The 12,189-nt window shown below is 35.4% G+C and overlaps 1 protein-coding gene across 7 annotated transcripts in view; it reads left to right on the top strand.

Annotated features, from left to right (window-relative positions):
• The window catches only part of LOC125647971 (uncharacterized), a 103,527-nt gene that overhangs the window by 70,324 nt on the left and 21,014 nt on the right, over positions 1-12,189 (top strand). For 4 of the 7 annotated variants that reach the window (XM_048874847.2, XM_056142191.1, XM_056142194.1 and 1 more), the window contains 6 exons: positions 1,654-1,748; positions 4,613-4,702; positions 7,636-7,723; positions 9,363-9,443; positions 10,721-10,840; positions 11,268-11,397. In XM_048874847.2, the coding sequence (XP_048730804.2) occupies positions 1,654-1,748; positions 4,613-4,702; positions 7,636-7,723; positions 9,363-9,443; positions 10,721-10,840; positions 11,268-11,397 (604 nt within the window). The remainder of the gene's footprint in view (positions 1-1,653; positions 1,749-4,612; positions 4,703-7,635; positions 7,724-9,362; positions 9,444-10,720; positions 10,841-11,267; positions 11,398-12,189) is intronic. The other 3 variants (XM_048874849.2, XM_056142195.1, XM_056142193.1) reach the window with 1 other exon arrangement.

Raw genomic sequence — 12,189 nt, 5'->3', positions numbered from 1 at the left:
TGTTGTTTTACACTCTTTCAGCCTTAAAACTTGACATTTGCATATGAGTTAATACATCATGTTGGGTTTCCCCTGACGCTCGTGGGTCTATTTATAGACGTCTATTATGGGATAATTTATATATGTAACCACTATATTTACTTTCTAAATAATATTTGCACTGTTTTCTTTTACATGCAGATGTTTTCAAGCATGTAATTAAGGGAAAGTTAATAACTTTATAAAGTAATTAATCTGCTTTAAAGTAATTATGTACAAAAATAATACATGGACATCGGGTCATACAGCTTTAATGTTGATGGTTTCGAACTCCGGCATAATATGTTTATGAGTGGGTACCAAAACAAGGTTTCCGTAGGATGTTACAACAGCAGTGACACCTTAGCAATTCACTGGTAAAGCTTGAAAAATCCTCTGTCACACTCACTTGTCCACCTGGAAGCTGTGACAACCCTCAAGAGAACCCTACTTGTCTGGTCTCTGATTGCATCCCACATCATGATTTTGCACATGTCCCACACTTGCCGTTAGTTAACCAACATCAAACCTTGGACTTAATTCCAGTTCCACTCAACAAAATTCCAGCAATTTTCTCTCAACAGGACTTATCTCTAACTCATCCTTTTAAAACGACACTTTACAGTTGACAAGAAACCTGTTTGCTCAGCAGTTCATGGAAGCCGCTATTAACGGATTTGTGAATTCACAAATTACTACGCCCATCTCAAAATGACATCGAATTTAGTCCAAGAATAAATCATTATATAATCTCAAATCTATCAAGTTTTATTATTTATTTAAAATAATGATATAAAATAATACGATAATGAAATATAGATTGAATATTTATGCTTTGCATCATGCACTACGCGCAATGATGCAGTTTTCCGTCTTTTTTCTTTGTGGTATACTTCCAGCCAACGAAAGAATGATAAATTCTATGTACTTGTATTATAATGTGTTTAAAATGGATCATTTTGTTAGAATTGTGCATACACTATGAAGTGCCCTTAATAGTTGAATAGATATAGGATCTCCCTTGATTTGTGGTTTGATATGATTTATATTTAACTCATTGTGTGTTTTCAATCGAGGATGGATATAAATCATATACCACAAACCATGGGAGATTCTTTTTATCACATGTTAAACCACCCACCCACCCATTCATTTACATTGTATTGTTGGGAATTTTGCTTCCTGACACTTGGTAAACAAACTACGTGAAGTTGGCGTTTGTTTGTGACATCACAAGCAGCGTAGGATAACATAGTGTAATAGTCGAAATTTATCTAACAGGTGATATCCAGTGGATAAAGGAGTAAACATGTGATAAACATATATGTACCAATATACAAGTTATTGCACAAGAGGTCAATATCTCACATGGTTAAAGAAAATTAGATTACTGAAATATCTCCATGGTGATAGCATTTCATATTTATAATTTGTTAATTGATTGTTATAGTAATGGCAGCATGGTTGTCCGTCTATTGAGTCATTTTGTTCATGAAAAAGTATAGATTGAAGGAGTTCTGAGGAACTGATTGGGTGCATTCTATTTCATATGTAGGTGTACATTAATATTCCCTGAATTTATGCTGAGTGTGTAGAAGATGTGTTTATCACAGAATATTTTCAATCCCTTTGTAGAGAAAGCAACGTCAGACGCTGTTCAGCAAAGTCAGGTGTCCTCAAGCAAGCCGTCTGTTCTCCCGACTGAAGTCCTTGGTCCGCTGCTTCTGGAGGTAGGATTTCCATCCTAAAAATCACAGAACTGTTAGGTCTTCAATAGTAAACCTAATTCATAAGTTCTCTACTCATCTCCTTGAAGTTCATTCAAAACAATTTAAAAGTATGCTGGGTTCCTTAAATGTGATGACCAATGCCAGCCCTGAGCTTGCCCATGTGAAGTCTGTGATCATTGTTAACTTCAGGATGAGACAAACACATTTCTAACAGTTATATAATCCAGCAGGTCTTGCTTCATACTCTAGATACTGCAGATGACCTATATTTTATATTGATACTGCAGGTGACCTATGTTTTATATTGATCCAGGTCATGCTTCAAATACTGCAGGTGACCGGTGTTTTTTCTGATTTGTGATTTAAACAATTTGATTCAATCTTATTCTTTATTATATGTGTATGTATTGATACATTGACCAAATGTAAGGATACATGCTGCATCCATTCAATGAATGAGTGTATTATTAGATCAGGTCAATTAACAAACAGAGTTACAATATATTCAAATGAATGATGCAACTGGAGTTTCTCACTGAAATATTTAAATTTCCAATGTATGATATAGCAATTTCCTCATGAATGTGAAGAATATGCGTATGAATCTTGATAGATATAGTATAAATGTTTTAACAACTGGAAAATGAAATACTTCTATAAAAAATAGATTAATAAATGAGGGAATGAACTGCAACACTTCACGCCAGCATACTTTTCATGAACATCTGATGTGCTCCATGAAGTATGCTGGCGTGAAGCACCGCAGTTCATGCCCTCATGTATTTTGAAAAATGAAATATATTTATTAATTGAAGTCAGGCTATAGGTGTGGGATGTGAAGTGTTTTCTCCAGATGAGTGACTTGCTGGAAACAAGTCTTGAGTATCTGCTGCAATCCCTACATTGATTGGCTATGCTGGGATATTGTCTGTAGGGATGCCCAATACCAACCGTGCTGTATCTGATAGTGTGCGTGTGGATATATACTGTGTCTGTCCATCTGTCTGTAGTGACCTTTTCTGCCCCTTGAATTATTTTGTCTGTCCATCTGTCTGTAACATTGCTTATAAATGTTTTAATTTTTTGACCTTCTCATTTAACTACTTATCAAAGAATTTAACATTGCAGATTACTTTTGAATGAAAGGCTTGAAATTTTAGTGAATGGAATTCTTGTGACATGGTGTAGTCAGTGTTTGCTACTATTAGTGGCTGGGCTAAAAGTATCGGCAGAGCTAGCTGTGTTATTGGTCTCCAAACACTATCCAGCTTATATGTTTTTATAGGAAGATGTTAAATTGAAAGAAATTACGATGTTACACTCACCAAACCTCGAGCTGATTGTACATGCAGAGAGATCCTGAATGGATTCAATATTTATCTGATCGGATTATGTCATCTCTGAATACAGTGTTTCCTATATAATTGGGTTGAATTTTGTAAGATCTTTTGTTTGCGTAATTGTTAACACTTGTAGAATTTTCACCTCTCTTGTCTTCCGTTCATAAAACCCTGCAAACAAAATTTAGGGGATATACATAGGACTCACTGTATTTCCATTTTGTCTTGCCATCCTACAATTTTTGTGTGGGGCATAACTTTGCAACTGATAGATATTAGAAGCTCAAACTTGGCACAAAGATTCCTCATGGTGAGATGCTGCATCATGACCCTAACATAAGGTAATTTCGCTTAGAGCAAAGTCATTGGTTTAAAATTTGCCTGGGCCATGACTGTGCAGTAAAGAGCCGTTAAAACCTCATACCTAGTGCACAGGTTGTTTATGGTCAGGTGTCCATCATGACCAAAGTCAGGTCACTCATAATAAAAAGTTTGAAATTTTCGTCTTAGCTCTAACTTGGTAACTGAGAGATGTTAGAAGCTCATTGCACAAAAGATTGTTAATATGTCCTGACCCAGAATCAAGGTCATATTTATGTGTCAAGGTCACAGACATTAAAACCCTTGTCTGATTTGGAACATATTAACCTCAAGAGATTGCAGACATTTTTATGAATGTGGGCAGATGGTGTACAAATATGCTGTACTTCGAATATGCCCCAGTCTGATGAACCCTGAGGGGGAGGGAGTGTATTGATTGCATTTGGACATGTCTAGTAGAAAGTTTTTTTATCACGATAAACACGCAACATCAGGGTCTGCAATTTGATGTCAACATATAACTGAAGCAGTGGCATATCCAAATTGGGAGTAAAATACAAAGCTCGGTTTTCTCCGCATCTGAAAATAGCAACTGCTCACATTTACTTACCAGTTTCAACTGTTTGGCATGCCTGGTGATGCAAAACAGAGTGATTTAAACAAGATTGAGGGCATAGATTTTCACAAAAACACGTTTTCTTGGTCCCCTACTGATGAGGCTGGAGTGGACTTTAGGTTTGCACTCTGCCCGCCTGTCTGTCAGTCAGTCTGGCAAATCAGCTATTCTACACTTTCTTCATGCTTGTAAATATTCATTTGATATTGGAAAATTACTTTACCATGACAAGTTACAGATCAATTTTGAATGTTATTCTGGTCCATTGATTTTTTGCTGAGTTACAACCCTTGGACATGCAAAATGGGGAATTTGAATTCGTCATAAACAACTTTTATTTATGGGGCCTGGTTATTGTGCTTAAAATGTTGACATATGATGACTAGGGGCCAATAGGGGACATGTATTATTATGCAATGCTTACAAAAATGCTTGTTTGGTTATATATCAAACTGTGCACTTTAATTCGATTTAGATGCAAGTTTTTGCAAAATTATTTGAAATGACTGATTCCTGATTTTTATTTCAGAGAAAATGGTATTCTAAAATTAATGATTATATATATATTTATATAACTATTCTTTCAGGCATTGGATGGTTTTCTGTTTGTTGTGAACAGTCAAGGGAAGATCGAATTTGTGTCTGACAATATCACCGAGTACTTACAGTATTCTCAGGTAAAAATGTTTCTCCTACCTCCCATACAATACATACACAGTCAAATACTTAACTACTCTATCACCCCCATACAATACTTACACAATACACACACTTGTGATAAATTAAATGATGCAACAAAATGAATTCTTTGGACTTTTTATTGTATTTGTAAAAAGTTGAAGAACGGATATTCTCGACAGATTTATAATCATTTTGTATGGAGCAATACCGTATACTAAAATACTCAAGATATAATGTCAGTTTATCAGTAAACTAAAAAAAGCAATTGATGAGAGTTTGTTTCACAGACCAAAATAATTTTTTTTTAGTTTGCTAGAAAAACTCTTGTCATATGATTAAGTTTTATTAACTTGTGGTCACCAGAAATAAGTAAGAACACATATTTCAGTAGATTCCCGTACAACAGATCTGACTCCCATACAATAGATCTGACTCCCATACAATAGATCTGACTCCTGCACAATAGATCTGACTCCCGTACAATAGATCTTACTCCCGAACAATAGACCTTACTCCCGTACAACAGATCTGACTCTTGTACAACAGATCTGACTCCCGTACAACAGATCTGACTCCTGTACAACAGATCTGACTCCCATACAACAGATCTGACTCCCGTACAACAGATCTGACTCCCGTACAGTAGATCTGACTCCTGTACAACAGATCTGACTCCCATACAATAGATCTGACTCCCGCACAATAGATCTGACTCCCGTACAACAGATCTGACTCCTGTACAATAGATCTGACTCCTGTACAACAGATCTGACTCTCTTACATTAGATCTAGATCTGCAGTATTTATATCTCATTTACTCCCCCTGATGACCTGATTCTTCTCCTCATTAGAGTTTGTCTGACCTAGTTTTATTATGCTCTCTGTGTGTGAGTAGCAGCACAGTGCTGGATGATAAGCCAGCTCATGTGATAATTACCCAGTGACCTACATTTAATGGTCAGTCTGTACATGTTGTGTACAAGCTGGCAATCCCAACTGTTGGATAAATTTGATAAGCTCACAAAAAAAACACTGGACAAAAAACAAGTCATATATATATATATATATATATATAGATGTACATTTCAGCTGTGAAGGATAATGCTCTGATGATTCAGAGTAGTGCTGCAATCAATACCATCAAACATACCCATTGCTCCCTTCCCATGGCAGATCTTCATTTATGTGGCCTCGTATTCAGCTCTTTCTTTTGCGTAGCAGTATCAGTTCATGGGTTCTGTGTCGGTGTGAGTTTTGGATGGGGGAGATTTAATATGAAATTTATTGTTGGGATTTATGATAATGATCATAAGGCTGTCAGAGGTATGTGAAACACAGCTTCTGTGTGTATCATAGTTTATAGCTCAATGTTATGGTATAAAAGATGTGATGCCCCACAGAATAGTGTTAGATATCGGTTTACAGAAATAGAGAGTTTGCATCTACCTATGTATATATACCATGTGATACATGGGCAGCTAATCTCTCTCTCTCTCTCTCTCTCTCTCTCTCTCTCTTTCTCTCTCTCTCTCTCTGATAAAAGTTGTTTAATGAGGACATTCTTACAATATCTAGGAGAGAATACACCTATACATAACTGTAAAGGCAAAAAAATTTGTACCATGATAGGTAGTTAAGGGACACTTATACGAGTTCATACAATACTCTCTTTCGACTTGGGAAAATAATGTTTTTTAGAGAGTTGCCCATTTACCTAATATCTTCTATCTACTTCACATTCTGTGGGACAGGTTTATGGGGAAGTACTGTAAGAACAGAATTTTTCCTAATAGTGCACTTCTGTCCTCACAGTGAATGGTATCAAAGTTTGTCTTCAATTTACACCTATTATTCTGTTTCTCTTTTATATGTATGTATATATATTAATATTTCAGACCATAAAAGATATTTTTCAGCCATCTGTCTGTCTCATCACATTTGCCAGTAGCCATGCATGTGACAAGAAATACCTTTAGGAATTTCACATTACACCCATTACTATTGTTTCGTTGGTTGATGGAACAGGCATATGTTCTTCTATAGTACCAACAAAACAGCTTGAACAAATCATATCATTTGATGTGTTTCAACAATACATTAAAAAACCAATTTAGGCTAATTACAGTGAAGCTAAATACTTTATCAAATTCGGTTGTTTTGTGTTATCTATCTGAGACGATCCATTGGGAGTTCTGTCCCCTTGATTAAAGCACAGCAATATATCATCATTATTGATCGATAGACAATTTCAAAAGAAATTTGAATGTTGATAAAAGATTGCAGATTTTAATTATTCAAGTCATGGAACTCCCCATGAAAATTAATTTGTATTAACAATTTTGGAAACTGAATTAGATATGAGTACTTTGTGTTTAGAATAAAAAGCATGAAATTATATAAACTTACTTTGTCAAAAACTGTGATCGCTCATTTAGCTAATATATTATATTTTTGTTCTGTCATTTGATGTAATTTGTAAGGGGGGGGGGGGGGGGGGGGCCAGTATTTTGATTTCTTTCTAAATTAGATATTGATTGTTCATTTGAGATACTGAAATTTTATGAAGGCAAACCAAAACCAACAGTTTGTTTAAAATGCAAGAGCATTCAGGCATGACATTTTTCAAAGAGAAGCTTGTAACATGTGCAATGGTAAATTCAGTTAAACAGATGATACACTGCAAATCCTTCACATATTCAAGTGACTTGTCCGTGGAGTTGTGAAATGTCCGCTTCTGTTGGCATGTTTGCATTTATAATGCTCTTTTTGCATTCACAGAAGATTTTCTTACTTTTATCAGGAAGAATTGATTTAGACAGAATAGTAAAGACATGGAAAAGATATGAATCCATGCATGCCTTTCCTTTCTATTAATGATGTTTGTCCGTTGTATCGTAGCATTTTGAAATTGACGTGTTCTCTTTTCCAGGATGATTTGATCGGGAAGAGCGTGTATAACATCATACACATTGGTGACCATGATCAATTCAATTACAGCCTGCTGCCCATGTCTCTAGGTAGGTATTCCATTGTTTAGAGTCACTTCAAGGATATTTTACAAGTGTTGCTGCCCACAGCACTTGGTGGGCATTGTGTTGTGAAAAGTCAGTAGAGCGTATTTTGAATCTGTTGTTGCTTAGGACACTGGGAGGCACTGATGGGAAATTGGTCTGTCATTTAAGGCTTTTTCAAAGGATGTTACATGTGTATTTCTGAAATTCAGCCAATCAATTTCACTGATCTGATTTTATGTTGTAAAGTCCTACATCACATTATTTTAAACATGTATTGGATTCTACAGACCTAAGGGAACTCTTCATATTGCACGAGATGGACTTCTAAATGACCAAGATGTGTGATGTAGTGTAGCAGGCTGTGCTATGAAGACCGAACAGTTTTTGTACTTTTTTGTAAACACTTGTGAGGCATGAGGAATAGAGCAGAATAGATATTTAACGTAACTACGGGCTGTTTGTAGCGTCAAGAACTTAGGGACCACAGTTTTCGAAATCTGTTTCTTTCATAATGGTCATTGTAATAATTTAACCATTTTGAACATTGAAATGTACTATTAACTTTTATTATCGGACTGAACGAATTTTTGGTGGTCAAGAATTTCTATTTGTTCTAAAGACTTTTGCAGCATTAGTAATCGGTCATTTCCTACAGTTAGTTGTCATGTTCCATAGGAAGGTCATACACCACGTTTCTGACATTTCTTCTAAAGTTAAATTTTCATCTCCTTGATATGAAGAGTATGATTTTCGAAATTGGTTTCAATTTTATATTGTACTGATATTACCATAGTTTGTATTTGGGCTTGGTGAGCCCGGTGGTTAGCTCACCTAATTAAGGTCCTGGGTTTGATCTCAGATTGATCAAAAAAATATTCTCCCCTTCTTTGCTACATTAACTTAATACTGTCTATATATGCAACCTTCTGCTATACACAAGAGCTGACTTTACTTTTTTACTTGCAACAACCAGGATTATATATCATTGAGAAACGTCGTGTGTGTCTTTAAAATCAAAATTTCAGTTTTTAATGAGATAAATTTCTGACTGCCTTTGAATAAGATGTTACTTCTATATTGAAGCAGAGACTAGTACGGGAAGCAGAAACATATCTGTACTTCAATTCTAATGATTTTAATGTCAATGTCCTCAGAAGTCAGAATACCAGTTCAAGTCTTCAGTAAGAACCAGACCTGCTGAAAAAAAATCATTATAATCGGGCACTCTTATACTGAGTAAATTCAATGATGTCGGCACAGGTTTCTGAAGTTTTAAAAATCATAACCGTGCTCAGTACGAAGTGTCGAGTTCCGTACGTTTCATAGTAATAAATCTGTAGGTCTGTGTAGTATGTCACTGAACATTGTGTACTTTGTTTTCCCTGGTAAGTGATAATCAAAAAGACTTATTGATCAGGCTTTCTTGTTGTATATCAATTGTTCATTCTAATGACTATTGACTAAAAGAAAGAAAATCATTGTAAGCTGGATTCAAAATATTCATCAGATCTCAACATTTATTTGTTTATCATGAAAACAAAAGATTTGCTTAGATGTGGGGGATCCCCCCCCCCCCCCCCCCCCCCCCCCCTAATGCAACATATTGATTTTTGTAATGCATTTTTCTTTTTATCTTTTACAGGGAGCGTGATATCATGGCCGAGTGATTCTACAATAGCAAAAGGAAGAACATTTAATTGTCGCATGCTCATTAAACCCCCATGTGAGTAATTAAAATAAATAAGCACACAAAAAAATAGTAATTATCTAAGGTTTGGTTGAGAGGGCTTTTAATCATTCAACATCTAAATTATGGTAAGCTTCAGTTCCCTAATCCTCAGCTCCCGGATTCTTTCTGCTGGTGGTTAATTGGTGAAGATCGTAAAAGTTTACTGTCAGTTAATCCAATGGAGCAGATTAGCAGATAAAAGAGTTCTTTTCTGATTTATGTTGAAATGGGTCTGGTCGGTGCATGTCAGCCGAAAATGCAGTCATCATGGTTTAGTTTTCCTTGGTGATCATTATGATGTTTTAGCGAAATACTGCGGGACATCGGGAAATGGAAATAGGCCACTGTCATTATACAACCAGTACTGTCACAGCAGTTCATGCTGCCTTTGGTCGTGTAATTGTTATGGAGGAGGCAAAAAAATTATGTCTTGAAATTACACTCTTAAGCATAACTAGAATTTAAATTTGTATGGTTTGGAAAATATGCTGTTTATATTAATTATGGAAAGTTGTTTTATTGGTACAGTATTTCTTTTGGAAGGTGTACATGTTATTAAAAGATGAATTAGATGAAACGTACATGAATATGAAAATGTTATGGTAATGGGAAATTTTGGACTTGTACCTTATTTAGCAGAAAATAGCATTTTATTGTAAAGCCATTGAGAGAAAAATATGGAACTTCTGCACGACTCCAACTTGAATCTACAGATCAGCAATCTTACACTGTAATCCATTTAGCTAATCGGTCTTTTTGTTGTTGTTTGGGGGGGGGGGGGGGGGGGGGGGGGGGGGGGGCAAGTATACAAATTGGCCTTTTTTGGCAATTCCCAAAGGTTCACCAAAATGAAAACATTGAGTACATTAGTATACATATACACTGTAAGTAGATGAAGATGAGTTCATCAAAAATTTTATCCACTGAAATTAATGGTAACACTCTATACAAATGTATATACTTTGTAGACTCAAGTATGCCATATTTGTGTCCCACCACCAAAAAAACAAAAACCAGATACACAGAATGTAATAAAAGAGGAATTCATTATGGATATGTATTTGTACATTTTTTGGCAGACATGCATTGATTATTTACAGCATGTTTCTCTTATCTCAATCAAATAATGTCCTATGATGGTTTTGTTTGGAATCTGAATGAAATTGTCCTAAAAAATAAAATTGAACATGTGAATTTTGTTTGCAATTTAGTGCAGTAAAAATGACCAAAAACTAATGACATATGATTTGATAAGAATGAAATTTGTTTAGCAGATGATGAGAATGATGATGTAGAAACCAAACAGACATATGTGTCGCAGTATGAGAATCTACAGATATCTGCCATTTCACAGCCTGGGGAGAAGTTTTCTGAAGGTGCAGAAAACTCAGGTAGGAAAGGGAGACAACTGTGATTCTGGACATGGAACAAACGATGATTTAGTGTTTTTATATCGATCTCAGACAATGTGAAAAATTTATTTTATTATTTCTTTTTGTAATGAAATAGCAGGACTGCCTTACTGCCCAGTTCTGAGGATACATTGCTCTATAGATAATCTTATTTCCAATAGGTGTCTAGGACATTGTATTAAACGAAAAGTTCATTAAAATGCTGTTTATCAATTATAGGCACTCTCGAAATGTTGGTTTTATGACAGATGGTGAAAATATACCTTAAATAAAAAGCTGAAATTTCCTTTCACAAGAAACATAACTACTTTTTCTGAGGAATATGTTTCTGATAACCAAATTTTTTGATATACTGTGTGTAATATCTGCATACAACTACATGTATGTGAATATTTGTGTTTTGTAGAAGGGCTGTCATGCCTAGTGTGTATTGCACGACGCCTTTCTTTCAACGAAAAGACAAATACCATGCTGGGAATTGAACAGTTCACAACAAAACAAGATATCAATGGAAAAATAATCTCTCACGATACCAGGTACAGTTAGCTTTCAGAGCAAGCATTCTATTGGGTGAAAAGTTGCCACATGCTAGAAAATAACTAATGTCTTCTGTCACAACTGGTAGGAGATTACGTCACTGATCTTGTCAAGGGAAATAACTGATGTCGCCCACTGCAGTTGTAAATAACACTATTGAACGATTTCATCAGGGAAAACATCTCGTGAAGGTGTATTTCTAAAATAATGAATTCATGTAGCAAAAGTTTTCTAAAATGTTTTTATCAAAAAATCAAATGTAAGCTGTTTTTCTTGTATGTTTATGAAAGACCATGATTAAAACTTCCAAGCGTACATTTTACCTTTCTGTCTACGTTTCTTATAAAGTATGATGTCATCATGCAGTTAATAAACTGGTCATCTAAACTCTGTCCTGCTTAAACAGTGATAGCACCAACAATCAAATGTGTAGGATGATAAGACAATTGTTGACTGTTTAGGAGGGAGACACTACAAGCTGTTGGACCTGAGTTACAGTCCGAGTGTGCTTGTGATTGGCTCCTTTGAAACTTTTATCACCTTTGCTTTGAACAAAATGGAACTCAGATTTGTGAAAATAAAAATATTTATGAGTTGGTTGTGTTACAACAAAATGAACAATGTGTTTAGGATGGGTTAGAATTGCACTGTTGATAACCAAACTAACAGTAGTCATGATGTTTCATTAAGCAGCCGCTTCGATTGGTCACATGATATCTGACATTTGAGTGTAATGTCACACGATGTATAAGGAGTTGTTGTTGTAAAGAGGTCAGTGACCAGTGTATGTT

This window comes from Ostrea edulis, chromosome 6 (assembly GCF_947568905.1).
Source record: "Ostrea edulis chromosome 6, xbOstEdul1.1, whole genome shotgun sequence".
Lineage (NCBI taxonomy): Eukaryota > Metazoa > Mollusca > Bivalvia > Ostreida > Ostreidae > Ostrea > Ostrea edulis.
The sequence above is the reverse complement of the archived record's forward strand: the minus strand, read 5'-3'. Positions and strand labels throughout refer to the sequence as shown.